This window comes from Pollachius pollachius, assembly GCF_949987615.1.
Source record: "Pollachius pollachius genome assembly, chromosome: 15".
NCBI lineage: Eukaryota > Metazoa > Chordata > Actinopteri > Gadiformes > Gadidae > Pollachius > Pollachius pollachius.
In genome coordinates this window covers 4,598,966-4,621,809 of record NC_136948.1, presented here as the reverse complement: position 1 = coordinate 4,621,809, position 22,844 = coordinate 4,598,966, and the positions used below count along the sequence as shown (strand labels likewise).

General features: G+C 48.6%; 2 protein-coding genes across 3 annotated transcripts; both read left to right on the top strand.

Moving 5' to 3' along the window:
• The first annotated feature begins 384 nt into the window (after positions 1-384).
• On the top strand, positions 385-4,173 carry nenf (neudesin neurotrophic factor). The gene is made up of 4 exons (XM_079751837.1): positions 385-705; positions 1,031-1,091; positions 1,551-1,654; positions 3,094-4,173. The coding sequence occupies exons 1-4, from the start codon at positions 559-561 to the stop codon at positions 3,268-3,270; spliced, it is 489 nt and encodes a 162-aa protein (XP_079607963.1). The 5' UTR covers positions 385-558; the 3' UTR covers positions 3,271-4,173.
• Positions 4,174-4,593: 420 nt separating this feature from the next.
• ezra (ezrin a) lies at positions 4,594-22,697 on the top strand (the record flags this gene model as incomplete). 2 transcript variants are annotated; one of them, XM_079751865.1, is made up of 13 exons in its annotated part: positions 4,594-4,687; positions 8,470-8,553; positions 11,539-11,634; positions 12,012-12,286; positions 13,523-13,606; positions 14,024-14,170; positions 15,328-15,424; positions 16,247-16,410; positions 16,740-16,870; positions 18,497-18,657; positions 19,321-19,413; positions 20,245-20,547; positions 21,883-22,697. In XM_079751865.1, the coding sequence occupies 13 exons, from the start codon at positions 4,676-4,678 to the stop codon at positions 22,045-22,047; spliced, it is 1,812 nt and encodes a 603-aa protein (XP_079607991.1). In that variant the 3' UTR covers positions 22,048-22,697. The 2 variants fall into 2 exon arrangements, with proteins under 2 accessions (XP_079607991.1, XP_079607990.1); XM_079751864.1 differs by lacking the exon at positions 4,594-4,687 and having other exon boundaries at positions 8,455-8,553.
• Positions 22,698-22,844: the final 147 nt, after the last annotated feature.

Here is a 22,844-nt window from a genome sequence, read left to right as displayed (position 1 = left end):
GGGGGGGCACCCTTTCTCTTGCACTGTCCCGGGGGCACCCTTTCTTTTTCACTGTCCCGTTTGAGCTAGGATCTATAGGCCAAACGCATGTAAACCGTAAATTAAACACATTTATTTTTCTTAATACATTATGACATTATTTGTATCAGCCAAGTCCACATTATCGCAAGCGACACGGGTATAAATAGATGTCAAGAATTATTATAATTGTTTGATGTTTCTCCGCGCAAAAGCTGCCTATGTTGTATTTGTTTATAAAGTTGTCCCGATAGTTCCGCGCCTATCCCGGGATCTTATACCCCCCAGTCGGTAATGAGTCCCGGGCCATAACCCGCCCCAGCCTGCTGTCTGAAGACGCGTAGAGCGACGGGGGGCGCATGTCCCGGGACGTTAGGTATTCCCACAACCTGGGACAGTTTAGGGCGATGTGTGTATATGGATGAACCAAATATACGGGTTCTAATCCGGGTTCTCTAGACCTGGCTTGTCATCGACACACGGCAAGGCGGAAGTGGTCCTGCTGGCTGGACTGGACTGGACTACTCGCACAACCACACCATGGCAACTGCAACGACGCGACTTTGCGCTTTTTTAATGGTGCTTTATACATGTTTTGCGGACGATATCAACCTGACTCACAAACCAGACTCGGCGCCTGTCAGGTTGTTCACAGAAGAAGAGCTGAAGAGATATGACGGCAGCGAGGTGAGAGTGTGTGTGTGTGTGTGTGTGTGTGTGTGTGTGTGTGTGTGTGTGTGTACGTGAGAGACAGTGTGTAAGAGAAAGAGAGCGAGAATGTGTGTGTGCGTGTGTGTTTGTGTGTGTTTGTGTGTGTGTTTGTGTGTTTGTGTGTGTGTGTAAGAGAAAGAGAGAGGGAGCACGAGTGTGTGTGTGTGTGTGTGTGTGTGAGAGAGAGAGAGAGAGAGAGAGAGAGAGCGAGAATGTGTGTGTTTGAGTGTGTTTATGCAACTCGATGTACTAAGGATAAAATTATATTTGGTGCTCCCCTGTCATCATGTGAACAACGTAGGACGGACAGCCCATCTACATGGCCATCAAGGGAGTTGTGTTTGACGTGACCAAAGGAAAAGGTACAACGAAACGCCACAACAACCACTTACACGTCAAAGTGAAACCACATCTGGTTCCATTATATTACCTGATATCTGTGATTGGCCATGAATGCCTTTTATAACGTTTAATAATAGCAGTATAACACAGTTAAGAGCTACAGGTCCAATACAGAAAAACAACAAAAACAACAGGAGAAGACTTAGGAAGAACGAGTATTTTTCTTCCTTTTTAAGACTCCTAGTTCCTAGGTTCCGTTGCTGAGGGAACTGGGAACTAGGAGTCTTCCTCCTCTGTTGTTTTGTCTATTTCTGTCTGTCTATATTTAATGTTTTATTACCCCCTGACATCGTTGCGTGACAATGTGTGTAAGGTGTATTGCTGGGTAAGGTCCTCTTTGCGATGTATACTTTGGTGGAGAACCCTTTCCCCACCGGAGACGGTAAAATCTAACCGGACCCTGTTGGTTTGACCTCCAGGGTTCTACGGTAAAGGGGCCTCTTACAACGCCCTGGTGGGCCGAGACTCAACGCGGGCCGTGGCCAAGATGTCCCTGGACCCGGCGGACTTGACCCCCGACACGGTGGGTCTTTGTGGGGGGAGGGCTCTCGAGCAGGGGTGGGGGGGCCGGAACCCTCTGCTGGGAACCGGGTCGGTTCCGTGAAAGAGCAGGAGACATAACATTTCGGGCGTTTGGCAGGTGCTTAAATCCCAAGCGACTTATAATAAGTACATTTGTCAGAGATGTCCCTTATGACATGTGATGACCTTATGACATCACAGGTGGGCGTGTCCACCTAGATGTGTGACGGATAGATGAGCAACGTTTGCTACAGTGCCCTGGGTAGGCTGGTAGACTGATCTATCCAGCACACATCTAGGTGGACACGCCCACCTGTGATGTCATAAGGGACAGATTTCCAAAACGGCTGGTAACGGCTAATCAGCCCACACCTGGTGGCATGTCATGGGACCTTTAAACTACTTCTCTTTAGTGCTTTAGGAGTGGCTTACAATTGCGTGTAGAGCTGTTGTAGGTGAAATTCGAGAGTTGTTCAGAGAGAGCCGCATAAGTCTTGTGCGTTTCGGCCGACCATCCAGACGGAGCCGGCGAATCCGGTGCTCGAAACCGCACATTTTCACCCTTGGAGGTGGTTTCAAATCTATCCGGACCCATGCTGTTTCGTGTTAGGATTCGTGTGGACTCCTGAAACGCAAACGATGACGTCATAAGCCCCCCCACCAGCTGGGGGACGTCAGAGTGGCGCTGAATTTTTTATTTATTATTTTATTTGTATTCTTTTTGTAGCTTTAAATAAAGCCCCTTGATAAATTGAATTACTAACTGCACATTAAAAAGTATTTCTGCTCAATGTAAAAGGTTGAATCTCCTCATGGCAGGCTTGATGCGCTCCACTTTTTTCTGTGGAGAACCAGCGCCTTGAATATTTACTCCGGCGTTTCTACAGCTCGATGCAGTTTCGCAACGACTCCGTCTTTATGGAGATATCCCTGAACCGCATAAAACGAGACCGGATCGTTTTCGCCCATTTCGGCTCCGTGTGGACGGGGCCTAAACAACCCCCAAAGCACGCCCTCTCCTTCTCTGCCTTCTCCCTCCCCTTCGTTTCTCCACCATTGAGCGGTGTCGCATTTCACGCATCTGTGATGAAAAGGCAAGATGGATTCCCAGAACCAATCACAGAAGAGATGCTGTGATTGGTCAGAAAGGACCGGGATCTGTCTCAAATCGTTATTGGCTCATAGACAGGCGGGCGAAGTCGAGGGGAAGCTGATATTCTCACATCGCATTTCACCCACTAACAGCCGTTGGCATTTCTCACAAATTATACCCAAATAAAATATCTTAAATCCTTTCTACTGCACCTTTAAGCTGGATCATCGGTGCACCTTGTATCGACTGCGTTGCTCGAGACTGGTCTTGGAGCAATGTGGATGCAAAGAGTTTAGGTCATGGAGGTTATGGTCGCTCACTGGTTGCCCTTCTCCTTCCCCCTTCAGGAGGGTCTCACCGCGGACCAGCTGAACTCCCTGGAGAAGGTCTTCGAGGGCACCTACAAGACCAAGTACCCCATCGCGGGGTACACCGCTGCCCGCATACTCAACCCCGACGGCAGCCCCAACAAACACTTCCAACCGGAGCTCCAGCCCGCGCTCAGGACCAAAGATGAGTTCTGAGGGGGTTCTGATCAACCCCACAGGCCCCGCCTCCCTCTCTGATGTCACAGAGGGAGGCGGGGTCGTGGGAGTGGCGGCTATCTTATTCAGCCGAATATACGGATGACGAAGATGACGACATAAGAGGCATAAGAGACAGAACGCCTTCTTTTTTTATTTACCTTGCCAGCGGATTTCCTCAGAAACTGAATGGGACTCTGTGTGGCGGGTTTTTATGGGGGGCCCACCTGGGGAGTGCCCTGTTTTTTTTATTGGGGGTGCCTCCCTGTGACTGGGCCTGTGTGTACCACACCAACGATCAATGATAGTGATAATGAGGATAGTGATACAGAGATGTACTCTGTAATCTCAAGCTGTAGAACATCCGTAAGCCCCTCCCTACTGTACTCACTAGTGGCTTGTATCTAAAAAATACTCATAAACTATAAGTGGCATCGGAGAATAGTGTCTGAACAGTGAGCTGTAATAGTGACAGTGCCATAACAGAGTATAAAGCACTTTTCCCTGACACTGGTTTAAGATATAAAGTACTAGGAGGTAAAGTTATTAAGTCTTTACAACTAAGGTACGATGCTGACCACACGTTGGACATTTGATCCACATTTCAACTCCTACCTGCAGGCTTGTTTTGTTTAGTAGTTCCCCTTTCAGTCTAGTAATGTTTTACTTCCCAACAGAAGCTGATATTCAACACTTACCACAGCTATCGATTATCACAGTAAATTCAATCTTTCAAATAAACAATCACATCATCAGATCAAGAAATTGTCTGCATTTATATTCCATCTGTAGTGTTTGATTTAAAACAATTGAGGAAAAAATCAAAAAGGACTTTATTTGCTATTTCACTGTGTTTATCTGAATAAAGTTCCTTAATCGTCAACCTCTCAAAGGCATGGTATTGATGTCAACTAAAGTGTGCTACACCTTGCTGAAGTTTAAGGAAGTACAGATAAGTGAAAGAGATTAGTTATTTGAGCGGTTAAGTACGCTTCCATTATTCCTATCCTCTCCCTACGGTGCCTCCTAAAGGAACAACTCATCATTGTGTGCTTGAGGGTCAAAGGTTGCTGGGTTCCGTCTCGCTATCGGAGGGGGGGTTAGTTGCTTCCGTTGTGATGAGCCTTCCCCCCCCCCCCCCCCCCCCCCCCCGGCCCCGGTGGAGGAGGCGTGGACCAGAGGGTGCGTGGGCAGGCGGGACAACCACCACGTCACTGACCTCCAGCTGGGTTCAAAGGACGTTAGCCCTGCCCAGCGGCCGTGCCCCGCTGCTAGGGGGAGGCAGCGTCAGCCCCAGCCCTCAGTCAGGTGCAGTAGCTCGCAGACTGCCCAGCGTCTCTCCTCCGTCCCTCTCTGCTCTGAGAGAACTTTCTACTGTAGCTGTTTGAAAACACTCCAAGCAAAGATGCCTAAAACCGTAAGATCTTCTTCTTTGGCTCCTCGTGGGGGATTTAGTTCAAACTAAAAGCAGTTATGTAAGGTGAAACAATGATGACATAATGACATGACGATGGTTTAATGACATCCCCCCCTAATGTCTTCTGTCTGGTGTTTGTAACGGGACAATGTTTGATTTGATGCTCGTACCGTGTTGGATAGTGCTCTGTACTGCTTGGTTCTTGACACCAAGTCATGAGAACCCAGCCACTTATCTTCAAGGACGTTGTGACATAATGAATGGAGACACTAAAGGTCTAAAGGTATTTGCCGTTCAACCCAAAGTCAGTTGGCACAGATTGCCGACTTCAGTTCAACTACATCAACAACAGCAGAACTCTGTAATATTCCATGATGTTTACAGCTACAGAACTAATGTTTGTCAGGGTTTATTGTGGTATTCTTGTGTGGCAACTTGCAAGAGGGACCTAGCCCTCTTGGAATTTACTCATTAACCAGATGGTGTTTGCAGTTTGACCCCTGTCCCATCGTAGCTTCACATCGTACAACAATACCAGAGAAAAGAGGGCACTTTAAACCCCCATGAGATCACCTGTGGTTGGGACCGGGTCAGGCTACAGTAGGGGTAGGGGTTAGGGGTTTGATTGGATTATGGGTTGAGATAGGGTTAGGGTACAGTAGGGTTAGGGGTTGAGATAGGGTTAGGCTACAGTGGGTTTAGGGATTAGGGGTTTGATTGGGTTAGGGGTTGAGATAGGGTTAGAGTACAGTAGGGTTAGGGGTTGAGATAGGGTTAGGGTATAGTAGGGTTAGGGGTTAGGGGTTGAGATAGGGTTAGAGTACAGTAGGGTTAGGGGTTGAGATAGGGTTAGGGTACAGTAGGGTTAGGTGTTAGGGGTTGGATAGGGTTAGGCTACAGTAGGGTTAGGGGTTAGGGCTTGAGATAGGGTTATGCTACAATAGGGTTAGCTGTTAGGGGTTCAGATAGGGTTAGGGTACAGTAGGGTTAGGGGTTCGGATAGGGTTAGGGTACAGTAGGGTTAGGGGTTGAGATAGGGTTAGGGTACAGTAGGGTTAGGGGTTAGGTTACAGTAGTGTTAGGTGTTGAGGGAGGGCTAGGGTTAGGTTTGAGGGTTAGGGTTAGGTTTTAAGGGAATTTAATTGTTAGGAATTATGTTAGGGACCTCAGAGAGATTCTGTGCGTGGATCTCATAACTCTCCACACAGGCCACTCATGGCTGTATGGTTTGATTTACTTTATGATGTCTTTTGTTGACTCGTTCAACATTTGGTCAAGGGTAAAAAGTGGGGAAGTACCCCTGTGATACATCGGATACAACTCTGCAACGGTTCATTTAGATCGTGACTCAACACGAACGAGTGTGAATCTCTGCGCTCTTATCGGAACTTCAAGGGTGAACTTTCTTATCGAAGGGTGAATTCTCTGCAGGGTGAACACTGACGTCTTAGCGGGCCCGCAGGTTGCCTCCAGATTAAGTATGCAGAGTACCTTCAAGGGTACGGAGGGTATGCTGCACGCACCTTAGAGTGACGTCTGCTGCGTGGTCAGCAAATGCACTACGTACTCAGGCCTTACTCACCAGGGGAGGAAAGTACTCAAGTACTTATACTCATGAGTCATGTACCAATGTGAGGTGTTTGTACTTGAGTTATACTTTTTCTCCACAAGTATAAGTATTTATATATCTAACATACTATAAATATTGAAGTAAGGGTTTGCAAGAACCTACTTTTATATCTGAAACTTGATGCTACTGTGTCTGGACCACATTTACCACAAACTACTAAAAGTAATACTTCAATAGTACACAGAATGGAGGACAGTTCCTTTATAACCCAGCAAGGTAAAGGCTCGGCATACTTTTCCCACTACTGCCTGTACTGTTGACAGAGCAACTAACTAAACACAGAGCAGGTTAAGAACACCGGCTGATGTATGGTTGGGTGGTGGTGGTGGTGGGGGTGCATATATTATTCTCCATGCCTGAGTGCTCTAACAGGTGACAGCGTTTCAAAGTGAAATGATTAACCCAAAGTTGGTTACGTTTTCGTACATGACAGGTACCAACAGTTATTCCACCGCGTGTGGCATAAGTGTGGCATAAGTCAATCAAATCGTTCAAACTCTATTTGTGTCGAGCACTACAAAGCGCCGAACAAGGGAACAAAAATATTAAAAAGGAGAAGTTCTGCTGTCTGTATTGGTAATGAGTAACTGCCAATCACAAGTCATACATATCCTGAGACGGAAACCACAACGTAAAGGTTGTTGCTATGGCGATGGTGGAGGTGGCGACAGCCATTTTCTGAGCCCCGGGCAGTTCTGTGCCGGATTTGGTGGCATGGTGTGAGGGAATGTCGAGCTGGAGTTACGATGCCATGGTCCGATGTTTCAGGACTTTATCTTTACGACGTGCCGGGTGTGCACTAAAGAGTCACTACATAAAACAGTTGGGTAACACTTTAATGGGGTCAGGGTTCACGGACAATTGTTTTACACCGTACTGAATTTTCCTTTGTGGAAAATAGCAGGATGTCTTTTAGTACACGTTTCCGTTGAAACGTTCTCCTCCATTAGTTACGTATCTACATCATGTGTTCATTGTCCCATTTGATCTGTTTTGTAGTGTAGAATATATAGAAGATAGATAGAATTCAATTGGCATTTTTTTTATATCTCTCATGATTATCACACTGATTGTGTTCGGGCGGGGGCTTTTATTGTGGCACAGGTAAAAGAAGCATTCTTCTGGGTGTTTGACTCGGTTGCTAAGGGGTTGTTCAGCATTGTGCTGGTTGCAAGGGGGCCCGGGGATAATATAACTGCCGGGTTGGAGAAAACTTGCCAGCGCTGCACTATTTTGATATTGTAATCTGCTGTCTTGCAACCTTGCAGCCCCTTGGCAAGGATAGTCCAGAGTCCGGCCAGATAGCAGAGGCAACCGTGGACTCATGGACCGCGTTAACACTTAGCTAGAATTAAAACACCTTTAAGACTTAATTGAGAAAAGCTTAAGGCCCATTTAAGACATGTCTAAGACAACCTTTAGGGCCTGTTGAAGAATTGAAGAAGAATGGTTCAGGAAATGTTTAAGATGCATTGGCGACATATCCGAGAACTGTTTAAGTCATATTCAAGACCCGTTGAACACTCATTTAAGTTAGGTTCTAGGACCTGCATCAACAAATGGAAGGATTTTGGGGAGCACCGGTAACCCAACGAGTAGAACGCGTATAGGCTCTATATGGGCTGTCCATCGATTTCTTCCTGTGGTCCTTTGCTCTATGTCCCCCCCTCTATCTCCCAGGCCATTCTGTCTATCACTCTATAATAAAAAGCATTAAAAAAAATGCAAATGCAAGGATTTTAGAATGTTTCGTTTTTTGTCTGATATTTATGAATACATATAGTTCTTACAGCCTGGGTAGTCCAACTGGTATGTTTTCGCGTCAATATCGCCAGGTTAGGAGTTCGATTCCCGGCTGTCCATATGCGAATTCATGCACAGCTGGTATTGCATGACGCTGAAAAACACTTATCTACCTAAGTGTCTCTACCTACCTAACATTACATAACATAGCATAACAATGACTAACATTGCATAACATTGAATAACAGCATAACATTGACTCACATAGCATAACATTGACTAGCAAACCGTAACATAGCATAGCATGCCATAGCTTAGCATAGCATAGCATAACCTAACTTAACGCATTGTTATGGAGGTGTTGGCTTGGAGGTCATGTGACTAAAGAGAGGTGATGTGTGTTCTGCAGATCAACGTCCGGGTGACCACCATGGACGCAGAGCTCGAGTTCTCCTTCAACCCAAACACCACGGGGAAGCAGCTCTTTGACCAGGTCAGTACCCTAACCCCGACCCCTGACCCCTAACCCCTGACCCACCCAAACACCACGGGGAAGCAGCTCTTTGACCAGGTCCGTTCCCTTACCCCGACCCCTGACCCCTAACCCCTGACCCACCGAAACACCACAGGGAGGCAGCTCTTTGACCAGCCCAGTACCCTAACCCTGACCCCTGACCCCTGACCCACCCAAACACCACGGGGAAGCAGCTCTTTGACCGGGTCAGTACCCTAACCCTGACCCCTAACCCTGACCCCTAACCCCTGACCCACCCAAACACCAAGGAGAAGCAGCTCTTTGACCAGGCCAGTACCCTAACCCTGACCCGACCCCTAACCGACCCAAACACCACCCGGAAGCATTTCTTACCCATAACCAGAGTACCAGCCTAACCAGTGCTGGTGGGTGCGGGTAACAGTCTAACCAGTGTGATGTGGGTGTGGGTCTAACATGTGATCCTGATAACACTCCCCTGGTGCTTCCTCTGAGTCACCCTGCTATCGATACCCAGGGATCAGGACACATTCCTCCCTGACGCATCCCGCAGGCACACCCTCCACTGTGACCGGGAGAGGAGGTCTGACTGCGTCTCTAGGTCTCACTGCGTCTCCAGGTCTCACTGCGTCCCTAGGTCTCACTGCGTCCCTAGGTCTAACTGCGTCTCCAGTTCCAACTGTGTCCCCAGGTCTCACTGCGTCTCCAGGTCTCACTGCTTCTCTATGTCTCACTGCGTCTCTTGGTCTCACTGCGTCTCCAGGTCTAACTGCGTCTCTAGGTCTCACTGCGTCTCTAGGTCTCACTGCGTCTCTAAGTGTCTCTAGGTCTCACTGCGCCTCTAGGTCTAACTGCGTCTCTAGGTCTCACTGCGTCTCTAGGTCTCACTGCGTCTCTAGGTCTCACTGCGTCTCTAAGTGTCTCTAGGTCTCACTGCGTCTCTAGGTCTAACTGCGTCTCTAGGTCTCACTGCGTCTCTAGGTCTCACTGGTCTCACTGCGTCTCTAGGTCTCACTGTGTCTCACTGCGTCTCTAGGTCTCACTGCGTCTCTTGGCCACTCTGCGTCTCTAGGTCTCACTGCGTCTCTAGGTCTCACTGCGTCTCTAGGTCTCACTGCGTCTCTAGGTCTCACTGTGTCTCCAGGTCTAAATGCGTCTCTTGGTCTCACTGAGTCTCTTAGTGTCTCTAGGTCTCACTGTGTCTCTAGGTCTCACTGCGTCTCCAAGGTCTCTAGGTCTCACTGCGTCCCTAGGTCTCACTGCGTCTCTAGGTCTAACTGCGTCCCTAGGTCTCACTGCGTCTCTAGGTCTCACTGCGTCTCTAGGTCTAACTGCGTCCATAGGTCTCAATGCGTCTCTCAGGCTTCAGGTCTCACTTCGTCTCTAGGTCTCATTGCGTCTCAGGTCTCACTGCGTCTCTAGGTCTCACTGCGTCTCTAATTCTCTCTGCGTCCCTAGGTCTCTCTGCGTCCCTAGGTCTCACTGCGTCCCTAGTTCTCGCTGCGTCCCTATAGGTCTCACTGCATCTCCAGTTCTCACTGCGTACTATATCGGAGGTTCTCAATCTGTGGGCCGGGAGTCGTCAGTGGGTCCCAAGAAGGACACGAATCCAATTTCTATTCAGCAAAATGCTAAAAAAAATACGTGCATGCATACAAGTTGTGGATATGCTTCGACACATTATTGGCATTTCAATATTTAATTATTTTCGTAATCGAGAAGAATCGTTTCAGCAGCCATTAAAAAAGATCCACGCAGCAGATTAGATCCATAAAAATAGAAACAACTGTAAACAGGCCTTAGATGAGTTTCTTTTATATTATAATAAAGGGCAAAGTGGAGAGGAAAGTAGGACGATAGGAGAGTCCTTCTGCTAGAAGTCTCCCTAGTTCACATGCTTTATCTTATCACTTTCACGTGGATTAGTAGATTGTGTTCCCCGGTGGTTTAGGAAGACTTAACGAGCGAAGATGAGTCTACTACGTGAGCCTTCGAATGTAAAGGTAGCAGACCCATAATTAGTGCTATGAGCCACACCTGTTCTGGTCCAATGACTCTTCTCTGAGAAAAGCCTCTGTTCGGACCGTCTGTGTATGTAGCGTTAGCGATAGCTTCCAGGTTGGCATTTCCCCCAGAAAATCATTGTTTGCCTGACCTGCCAGTGACGTGGCTTGTTGTCGAGAAAGGTTTTTTATTTTCCCTTTCAAACCACAGTCTGTGGCTGCCTTTGGGTCTGCATTTCTGAATCAGTACAGCGTGTCTCATTGAACTGTAGGGATTTATTTATTTATTTATCTGAAAGGTCAAACAGCCATACTAGCAAAACTCAGGACTACACGCATGTGACACATATGTCGTGACTGCTGAATATACAGGGTAAAACACTCTAGTGATTCACTGACCCTATGACGAGCCAAACCAGAACATGTAGGGAGACCTCTAGTGGAGATACTTAGAATGACAGAACTGCTATATCACAACAACAGTCTAATCTAAGATAAAATGAGGACAGATGGTTCAGTGACCGATTCGATTCTGAGTGTATTATGACAGATGATGCTGTGCTTGTCAGATCAAGCATTAAACTGTGATTTATCACAGATCCTAGATCACCCATTGATTGTAGATTTCAGAACAGGACAATCATTAGATAACTCATTTGACTGATTTTAAGATCCTGGAGCAGACGGTGATTGCAGATTTCAGAACAGGACAATCGTTAGATTACTCATTAGACTGATTTTAAGATCCTAGATGAGACATTGATTGTAGATTTCAGAACTGTAAGATTTCAGATCACATTGTGATCGTTAGATTACAGATCAGGCTGTGATTTTAGAGTTCCGAACAGTGAGATTCCAGATCAGACTGCGCTTGTTAGATAGATGATGAGACTGTGATTTTGAGCGCCCAGATTTGACCGATTGCTACATGATGTATCAGAATGTAACTCTAATGGCTGGATCTGTGTTTTCTGTGTCCAAGGTGGCCAGGACCATCGGCCTGAGGGAGATCTGGTACTTCGGCCTGCAGTATCTGGACAACAAAGGCTTCCAGTCCTGGCTGAAGTTTGACAAGAAGGTAAACAGAGCAAGGACTCGCAGAGATGACTGAATGAACGGGTCCTGCCCAAAATCAGTTTTATGCTTTCATGGAAGGAGTTTTACATGTAGAATAATTTGTTTCCTAAGTCGATTTATAATAATTATTCTTTTGAGGAGAATAATAAATTGCATTTCTTTGTCTTATTACAATTTTTCCATATTTCAAATTGAATATACTTCCACAAAGCCACGCTGAGCTACACAATGCTATGCTAAGCTACGATGAGCTACACAATCCTATGCTAATCTGAGTGGTTCTCGGCGGTGGTGCCTCCATCTCTTCACTCTCACACTGCTGTGTTCCTTGTTCATTCATTCCACATTCTAACGTCCTCTCCTTCTCCCCCCCCACAGGTGACGGCCCAGGACGTGAGGAAGGAGTCCCCCCTGCTGTTCAAGTTCCGGGCCAAGTTCTACCCGGAGGATGTGGCTGACGAGCTGATCCAGGACGTGACCCAGAAGCTCTTCTTCCTACAGGTGAAGGATCTGATCCTGGGCGACGAGATCTACTGCCCCCCGGAGTCGGCCGTGCTGCTCGCCTCCTACGCCGTCCAGGCCAAGTTCGGGGGCTACAACAAGCATGTTCACGAGCGCGGCTACCTGTCCGGAGACCGGCTGCTGCCCAAGAGGTACGCACGCATATACACACTGAACACACAGATACCTAACACACACACAGACACCTAACACGCACACACACACACACACACACACACACACACACACAAGCTCATATACGCATACATCCAACACACACATACACACTGAACACAGATACCTAACACACACGAAGACACCTGACAAGCACACACCTAACACACAGACACACACACACACACACACACACACACACACACACACACACACACACACAAGCTCATATACGCATACATCCAACACACACATACACACTAAACACGCAGATACCTACCACACACACAGACACCTGACACGCACACACCTAACACACACACACACACACACACACACACACACACACACACACACACACACACACACACACACACACACACACACACACACACACACACACACACACACACACTATGCATGTTATCTCAGTAGTACAATGTCCGGAATGTCACACTGTGTCATGCCAATGTCAATGATAATGAAGGGTCAATTAATAAATGATGAAGGGTGAATACATTAATGATCATTTAGGAATGAATAACTTCTCATAAGGAGCCAATTTAGGTCAAAACAAGATTTGGTCTCTTTTTTCGAGCTTTAGTTGGCAACAAAACCAACACATTTGCATCTGTATTTACTGACTATTTAATGACAATGCCCATGGCTGTACAATGTAATACAATAGGCAATTAAATCAATATTTTTTAGCTGTATCTTACCCACCCATCTCAATGTTTCATTGATTGTTTACGCACAAAACACACAGTTCTGTTAAGATAGTCGCATTCAGTGTTTAAGTTGGCTTGCTAGCTTGTTTACAGACCCAATGAATCCCTTAGCCTTTTTGGCAGAGTACCCCCTTCAACGGCGCAAAAGATTTTTGGGAGAAAAAAAGTTTTTCATGAAACTTACGACATTTTGGTGTTTCTGGAGGTGCTTTCTTTTTCAAAGATTCTCCTTTCTCCTTTTCAGATTGACGTTTTAACCACATGTCAGTTTTCTCGATTTTCTATTGTCTAGCTTTCAGAATTTAAACTTGCTCAGGGTGAAAATAAAATCCTAGTTAGCTTTTATTTTTTGAAATTATTTTCCTTGAGACATTTTCTGAGTAGCCCCTGCAGTACTACAAAGTACCCCTAGGGGTACACGTACCCCCATTTGAGAACCGCTACCTCAGCTAACCACGGCCGCCCTGTGTCTCTGCTGCCCAGGGTTCTGGACCAACACAAGATGTCAAAGGACCAGTGGGAGGAGCGGGTGCAGATCTGGCACGACGAGCACGGCTCCATGGTCAAGTGAGTTCACCTGGAATCCGCTCCACTTACTCTGACAAACTTTCTGTATGTTGTACGTCCTGGCACTTAATGTGCGTCCTTATTGTATGTTGTCCGCCTGGCAGTTAATTTACGCATTTATTGTGTGTTGTACGTCGTTGCACTTAAAAATAGTACTAAATACTACTAACGATTGTTAGTGCTTCACTGTCCTCCAGTTAACCCACTAGTATGATTGCCATATTCAATGACAAGATTATTTAAAAACAAATTCATTTAGAATAGGCCACAATACAATAGAATAACTCTTTTCAATTTGTCATTCAACACAATTGTTTTTTCTAGTGTTATGCAATGTTATGTAGTGTTGATAAATGTCAATAAATGGCCTAAAATGGCAGACTGGTGCGACCTAACTGCTGAGAGTGTGACCCACAGGGAGGACGCAGTGCTGGAGTACCTGAAGATCACCCAGGACCTGGAGATGTACGGCATCAACTTCTTTGAGATCAAGAACAGGAAGAGCACGGACCTGTGGCTGGGCGTGGACGCCCTGGGCCTCAACATCTACGGCAAGGACGACAAGTGAGTCCCCGCGCCGCCAAACCTCCAGGACTTTGAGGACCCTCGGGACCTCTTGTCCTCATCGGCCTTGTTAGCTAAAATTGTCTAGTGAGGTGAAAGAGCTGCTTCCCCCTGATGTTTGGGTGGGTCAGGGGTCAGGGGTCAGGGGTTAGTGTACTGACCTGGTCAAACAGCTGCTTCCCTGTGGTGTTTGGGTGGGTTAGGGGTCCGGGGTCAGGGGTTAGTGTACTGACCTGGTCAAAGAGTTGCTTCCCTGTGGTGTTTTGGTGGGTTAGGGGTCAGAGGTCAGGGGTTAGTGTACTGACTAGCTGACCCAGCTGACCAAGCACACGTTCCAAGGAAAGGACCTTATAAACGTCATAAAGGACCTTATCAAGGACTTTATAAATGTATAAAGGAAGGCACGTGTTCCCCAAAGGAAAGGATGCTATAAACGATGTCCCCCCTAGTGGAGAGATCCGGTAGTTCAACATGGACATCAGAGCGCAGGTAGTGGTCTGAAGTAGTGTCAGAAGAAGATAAGTCTACTACCCTGGTTCATAACACGCAGACGCATAATTTAGGGCTACGAGGTACAACTGTGTCTGGTGATCCCTCTATGGAAATCGGACTAACTTCCAACAGCTTTGGCTGGAGTTCACGCAAGGTTTACACAAAGGTAGGAAACAATGGTGAAGGTAGACGAATGGTTTGTGTTCACAGAGTTCATTGGCCCAGTTGTGTCCGTGTGTGTTTTGACATCACACTGATAGCAATTCAAATAATATTTGCCTGTTGAGTGGAGGGACAGAGGTCTTATTTCTTAATGCTTTTATTTGTCTCGATTTTTATTCTCTGTTTTGGGTTTTTGTAATTTTCCTATTCGCATTAACTGTTATGTTGTATTCATTTCAATGCTTGTCATGTCTTGTCCATGTGTTAACCTTTAGTCATTTTTGGTGACTTTACTATCAGGATTTGAAAGATGATCCCTGGACTCTGTGTGTGTGTGTGTATATATATATATATATATATATATATATATATATATATATATATATATATATATATATATATATACACACACACATGTACTAATTATCTGCTCCAATACAAAAACAATTAAGGGCTCTCTTAAAAAAACTCTTAAAACCATTAAATTCTGCTCTTTCCCTCAGGCTCACTCCTAAGATTGGTTTCCCCTGGAGCGAAATCCGCAACATCTCCTTCAACGACAAGAAGTTCATCATCAAGCCCATCGACAAGAAAGCTCCAGTGAGTTTCCGGTAACGCTCTTCTGAACTGAAGAACAGAGACGCACAGTGTTCAATGTCAAGTCTACGAAACAATGTAGAACAATAAACGTGTGTCGTGCCTTTGTTTCAGCAGACTTTTGTGCGAAGAATGTCATTTTCTAAGTGTTTTGCCGGTTATTTGAGTAATCACGATAAAAGAAAAAAAATACGGCTACAAATTTCAAACCAGCAAAATATGTGACCAGATGCTCTTGAGAACAAGTGCTCACGTCCATGCCCCCCCCACCCACCCTCACTGTTGTGCTATCACATATACTTTATAGTCACGTGAAGCGCCGCCAGTGGAGCGCGTCACAGGTTAGAATTCGACCCACGTGCAAACATGGTGTACTCTTTTCTAGGACTTGCGTTGATATCTTTATTTACCTCCTGCCATCGAATAATAAATAAATACTAAAGAGATAAGAGATGAAAATCATGGACTGATATCATATAGTTATCAATATCATAAATTATACTGATAGTTTACTCATATTTATTGTATGTTGTGGGTCCTGGCACTTAAAAATAGAACTTAGCATGTTGTAGCATCTTATCCTAGCTATCTTTGTTGTCTTTTGATAAAGGGCTAACCTATGGATTGTTAGTGCTCGGCACTTGGTTCTATGAACATCCTTACTGTACCGACAGCGACATAATGATTCTCTTTCTTCTGACAAATGTACTTATTGCAAGTCACTTTGGATAAAAGCGTCTGCTGAATGCCCTCAATGTCAATGTGAATAAAGATGTAATTCCACGTTGGGTGGGAGTGGGTGTGTGACGCGTGTGTTGTGCGCAGGACTTTGTGTTCTACGCGCCGCGTCTGCGCGTGAACCGCTGCATCCTGCAGCTGTGCATGGGGAACCACGAGCTGTACATGCGCCGCCGCAAGCCCGACACCATCGAGGTGCAGCAGATGAAGGCCCAGGCCAAGGAGGAGAAGCTGCAGAAGAAGATCGAGAGGTGGGCCACACACAGACAAACACACTCAAACACACAGACACACAAACAAACAGGCAAACAGGCAAATAAACAAACACACAAACGAACACGCAAACACACACACACACACACACCACAGAAACACACAGAAACAAATGCACAAACAAACAGGCAAACAAACAAACACACAAACAAACACACAAACAAACACAAAAACACACAACACAAAAACAAGCAAACAAGCAAACTCACAAACTCAATCTCGGTGTAAGAATCCCGGGGAGGGTTGGAAGCAATGCATCATGGGAGGTCCACGCCGCGAAGGTGAGCATCCATGTTGTGTTCCGCAGAGACAATCTGGAGGGGGAGAAGAGGAAGCGGGCGGCCATCGAGAAGGAGAAGGCGGAGATGGAGAGGGAGAAGCGCGACCTGATGATCCGGCTGTCGCAGTACGAGGAGACCACGAAGAAGGCTGAGCGAGGTCAGGGCACACAAAATAGCCGACGCGACTGAAAATGGCCGGCACGACTATCCATACTAACCATGACTCGACTGTTAATTTTTGGTTCAAAATTTGCCCGCTTGGGGTGCCCCCGGTGACTCACCCGGTAGAGCGCATACCATGAAGGCCCAGTCCTGATCGCAGCGACCCGGGTTCGATTCCTACCCGTGGTCATCTGCTGCATGTCCTCCCCTCTATCTCCAATACATTCCTGCCTATCTCACTCTATCGTAAAGCAAAAGAAATCAAAAAATAATTAATTAATTGCCCACTTAAAGTAAGTAATTACATCACAACATGTTATATAAGGATTAACGCAACGTATTTTCTGAGAAGTTAATCAGTAATGACCATATCAGAGATTTTATCATCATAATCATCATGATCATCATCATCAAAAAAGTCACTGAACGAGAGTTACATAAAAAACAATCAACCCAAATCGAACCCAGTGGGAGGTGGCTCCCTCTGCTGTTGAGGTGTTGAATTAATGATTCGCCCCGTACCGATTAATCAAGAAGAAGAAAGACTGAAGGGTAGTTTCCTTAGCTCGGGGTTGGGACCTCAGCTGATATGCCCATGGGGTCAAGACCCCGAGGCCGTGAGTATTACTACAGCTTAACGACTGAACCAGAAACTCAGACGAACCACGTGTGATCCCATCAGCGTACGTTCACAGGCATGTTAACATTAACGGCTTAACGATGTGTCACGAAGCAGAGACATTGTTGGAAGAGTTTTCAACCCTAAGTGTAAGGACCTCTGAAACTAGGCCCTTAATTAATTAATATTTATATTATATTATATATATATATTGCTGTTTAAGTTGTACAGTACTGTTTATCTACTCAATTTGCCAATTTTACTTAAGCAAACAGGGACCAAAAGGCTCGGACCCCCGTGTAGAGGCCCCTGCGGCCCCAGAACCTCTAGGACCTCTAGGACCCCCCTTTAGAGGCCCCTGCGGACCCAGAACCTCTAGGACCTCTAGGACCCCAATGTAGAGGCCCCAGAACCTCTAGGACCTCTAGGACCCCAATGTAGAGGCCCCTGAGGCCCAAGACCCTCTAGGGTTCACCCCCGGCCCCTGGGGCCCCAGAACCTCTAGGACCTCTAGGACCCCAATGTAGAGGCCCCAGAACCTCTAGGACCTCTAGGACCCCAATGTAGAGGCCCCAGAACCTCTAGGACCTCTAGGACCCCCCTTTAGAGGCCCCTGCGGACCCAGAACCTCTAGGACCTCTAGGACCCCAATGTAGAGGCCCCAGGACCTCTAGGACCTCTAGGACCCCAATGTAGAGGCCCCTGGGGCCCCAGACCCTCTAGGGTTCACCCCCGGCCCCTGGGGCCCCAGAACCTCTAGGACCTCTAGGACCCCAATGTAGAGGCCCCTGAGGCCCCAGGACCTCTAGGACCTCTAGGACCCCATGTAGAGGCCCCTGGGGCCCCAGACCCTCTAGGGTTCACCCCCGGCCCCTGGGGCCCCAGAACCTCGAGCCCCCTCCCCCCACCCGACCCCAGAGGAGGCCCCAGGTGGCGGGGGTGATCGGTGTGTCCCCTCTGGAGAGGCGGTGCTCTGACCTCCTCCTCCTCCTCCTCCCCCAGACCTCCAGGAGCAGCTGGAGCGGGGCCTGCGGCTGGAGGAGGAGCGGCGGAGGGTGGAGCAGGAGGCGGCGCGTCTGGAGACGGAGCGCATGGAGGCCATCATCGCCAAGGAGGAGCTCCTCCGTCAGGCGGCGGACCAGATGAACAGCCAGGAGCAGCTGGTGAGGAGAGGGGGAGAGGGAGGGGGAGGTGGAGGAGGTAGGGGGTTGGAGGTGGAGGAGGGCTGGGGGGTAGGCTGGCGGAGGAGGTGATGGGAGGCGGTGATGGTGTTGGAGGTGCTCGATGGGTGGGATTAGGGGTAGGGGGTAGGGTGGTGGTGGTGGAGGAGGTGATGGGAAGAGGAGGTGGTGGTGGTAGAGGTAGGGTCAAGGAGGCAGGAGGTGGTGGTGATGGAGGAGGAGACAGTGACGGAGGTACTGTATTATTATAACATGTGACGAGGCATAGGGATACAGTACCGATTAGCTGGACCAGAATCTATAGATCACCATCCTCCAACCATGGTATCAGACATACCATAATACTACCACATTAGCACTGCGGTGTTACCCCTCCTAGAAGTAGAAATACTGAGGCTGAACTGTGACTTGTTAGCGGGACACGAGGGTTTAACGACAACCGCCGGACGTACGCCACGCGCCAGCGTTATTAGCGGCGGCTCTAAAATGTCCCGTCAATCCCGTGCGCAGTACGGAACGCCGTCCTACAGGAAGCGGATGTGTTCCTTACAGTCGCGCCGCAGCGGGGTTCACACCTGGGGATGGAGGTCCATGGGTCCACAGCCGACTTTGAACCATCTCTGTCTCTCCCCCCCCCCCCGAAAGGCTGCAGAGCTGGTGGAGTTCAGTGCTAAGATCGCTCTCCTGGAGGAAGCTAAGAGGACCAAAGAGGAGGAGGCAGACTCCTGGCAGATCAAGGTGAGCAGCCGGGGCGGAGCGGGCCGGACCTGGGCTCCAGACACGCCCCGACGCGTGCTCGGTCACAGGGCATGACGGCATGCATACATGCGTACACACACACACACACACATAGCCACACAGACGGGCACACACACTGACACACACACACACACATACGCACACAGACAACGCCCACACACACACACAGAGCCACGCACACGCGTGCACGCACGTGCACACGCACGTGCACACACGCAGACGCGCCCACACACACACACACACACACAGGCACACACACACACGCACACACACAGACACGGCCACACACACACACAACCGCACACAGATGCACATGCACGCACGCACGCACGCACACACACAGATGGGCTCACACACACACACACACACACACAGCCACACAGACAGGCACACACACTGACACACACACGCACGCACTTGCACACACACAGACACGCCCACGCACACACACACAGCCGCACACAGACGCACACACACACACGCACACGCACACGCACACGCACACACACACGCACACGCACACACACACACACACACACACCGCTGCTCACTGAAACTGTGAGCAGCTAGGATCTTCTGCCGATCCTAAGTATAGGTTCATCTGGCGATGAGGGCGCGCTTTCAATAAAACTTTATCCGTACCGAACTTTTCGTTCATGACGGCAATTCAAATTCAAACAAAGGGAAACGACCCAACACGTCGAACAAGAAATGAGTTTGACCGCACTCCCCTCCAGCGAGTGGATGGACGAGGAGTCACTAACCCCTCCTCTGCTCCCCCCCCCCCCCCCCCCCCCCCCCCCCCCCCAGGCCAGGGAGGTCGAGGAGGACCTCTGCAGGACCAAAGAGGAGCTGCACTCCGTGATGACCTCCCCCACCGTCCTGGTCCCCGCCGCCCTCGCCATCCCCCCACCGGCCCCCGCCTCCCACCACTCCTCCTCCTCCTCCTCCTCCTCCTCCTCCTCGGACAGCGAGAGCGAACACGAGGACCACAACGAGGAGAACGGCAGCTGCAGCGCCGAGCTGCAGCCGCAGGAGAACGCCGACCACCGGCGCGAGGAGGAGCGCCTCACCGAGGCTGACAAGAACGAGCGGCTGCAGAGACAGCTGCAGGTGAGGCTGGGGGGGGAGGGGTCGCCTGCTGCCATAAAGGGTCCCCTTCATGGGAGATCACCCCCACACAGGGGACCCCTTAATGGAGGGTCAGATTGGGCTCAGAGCCCGGGTAATAGTCACCCTATAGGAGTCATAACAGGCCTGGTAAACAGTCACCCTATAGGAGTCATAACAGGCCTGGTAAACAGTCACCCTATAGGAGTCATAACAGGCCTGGTAAACAGTCACCCTATAGGAGTCATAACAGGCCTGGTAAATAGTCACCCTATAGGAGTCATAACAGGCCTGGTAAACAGTCACCCTAAAGGAGTCATAACAGGCCTGGTAAACAGTCACTACAGAGGCCTGGTAAATAGTCACCCTATAGGAGTCATAACAGGCCTGGTAAACAGTCACTACAGAGGCCTGGTAAACAGTCACCCTATAGGAGTCATAACAGAGGCCTGGTAAACAGTCACTACAGAGGCCTGGTAAACAGTCACCCTATAGGAGTCATAACAGGCCTGGTAAACAGTCATAACAGGCCTGGCAAACAGTCACTACAGAGGCCTGGTAAACAGTCACCCAGTAGGAGTCATAACAGAGTCTTCCTGCCTGGAGGTCAACATGGTCACTCAGCCTGGTTAACCCCCAGGTGTGATGACTGTTTGCGAGCCTGACGACAGGGCCTCCTTCAAGGGACAAAATAGACAGGGCGTCAGAACCAGAATTGGTTTTGCCGTCTTCCCCCCGGAGCAAGGCTGGACTCAGCGCTCGGTAAACAGTCGTCTCATCAGCCTCTCCAGGTATTGGTTTCGGGCCCAGGCTCTGTGGCCTCTCCCCCGAGGAGTTGTGCTATGGCCGGGTACGACTGCTGGAGGCCAGAGGAAGGGAGCCGTAGCCCTCCACTGGGCCAGAGAGCCAGGAGGACAGGATGGACAGGTTTCTGTCAGGTCACATGTCATGCTCCCTGATGTTTCCCAGCGTGTAGACTCAAGGAAACACTACAGTGGCACCTTATGTGCCCGTTGAAAAGTTGTGTGTTGAATAGACAGAAACGTGTTTGAACAAGCAACGGCTGGTAGCCGGAGGGTTGCTAGTTCAATCCCCGGCTCCTCCTAGTAGGGCGTCGCGGTTTCCCTGAGCGAGTCGCCTCACCCTAACAGCTCCCGACCTGCTGGCTGTCGCCTCGCATGGCCGACTCCGCCGTCGGTTTGTCGATGTGTGCATGAACGGCTGAACGTGAGGCAAGGTCGTAAAGATCTTTGAGTGGCCGCTGGTTAGAAAAGCGCTCTATAAACGCAATGGTTTGAACCCAACTAACCCCACACCCCCCCATCACCGTGTCTGCAGGCGCTCAGCTCAGAGTTGGCCCACGCCCGCGACGACACCAAGAAGACCAGCAACGACCTCCTGCACTCGGAGAACCAGCGCGAGGGACGGGACAAGTACAAGACGCTGCGCCAGATCCGCATGGGCAACACTAAGCAGAGGGTGGACGAGTTTGAGGCCTTGTAGAGACGCCCCCAGCCTCCTCTCTCATGAATCATTCACCCCCTCCCACAGCCACCACCCACACCCCCACCCAAGCACCTGGGACCCTCATCCCAGCGGAGAAAGGAGGAGGGGGGATTGAAGCGGGCGTGAGGTTCTTGCCCGAGGGCACTGCGGTAGATGTGTTGGTTTAATTTGCATGACCTTTTTTTTGAAGACTAAGGAAATATTGACTTAGAAGATAAAAAAAAAAGTTTTTTTGTTGTTTCAAGAAATGTCATTTTTTCTCTTTGTTCCTTCGCCACTATAGAAATAAAACCAATTAGTGTATGTCTTTTTTTTTTAATCCAAAGTCAAGTTGGATAATGTTTAATGAACTCTTTGGTCTGAACTTAATGAACGATGTCTGCAGCGTAATGCGTGCGCCCGGAGGCAATAGATTAGCACAAGGAAATGTAGTTTTACTGCGACCCCGACTGCCTTAAAAATGTGCTTTTAATGATACGGGGAAACGCTGCCAACAATCGTCCACCCTGGCTCGCTCCCTCCCGCCGCTCATCACTGTGTGTGTTTTCCTGCATTGATTGAATAAATAGTGACGTTTATGGACGGGTGCCATTCTTTTTTTTTCGACCCTTTATTTCCTCTTCTCTCTTATCCAGAACTACATGTTTGTTCCCGTCACTTTTATGGCTCGGCAGATGGTTAGGAATACTCACTGACCATGGACCGCTCATGGACCGCTCCATCTACAGAATGAGTCCATAATTCGTCACATGTTGTCTGTCCTTCCCAGTGCGTTAATAAAAAGGAATTCAAAT

Bases quoted from the DNA above. Each gene is read 5' to 3' on its own strand.
- nenf (XM_079751837.1), top strand. From the start codon at position 559: ATGGCAACTGCAACGACGCGACTTTGCGCTTTTTTAATGGTGCTTTAT. The intron at 706-1,030 runs GTGAGAGTGTGT...TGAACAACGTAG, and splicing joins AGAGATATGACGGCAGCGAG to GACGGACAGCCCATCTACAT. The intron at 1,655-3,093 runs GTGGGTCTTTGT...TTCCCCCTTCAG, and splicing joins CGGACTTGACCCCCGACACG to GAGGGTCTCACCGCGGACCA.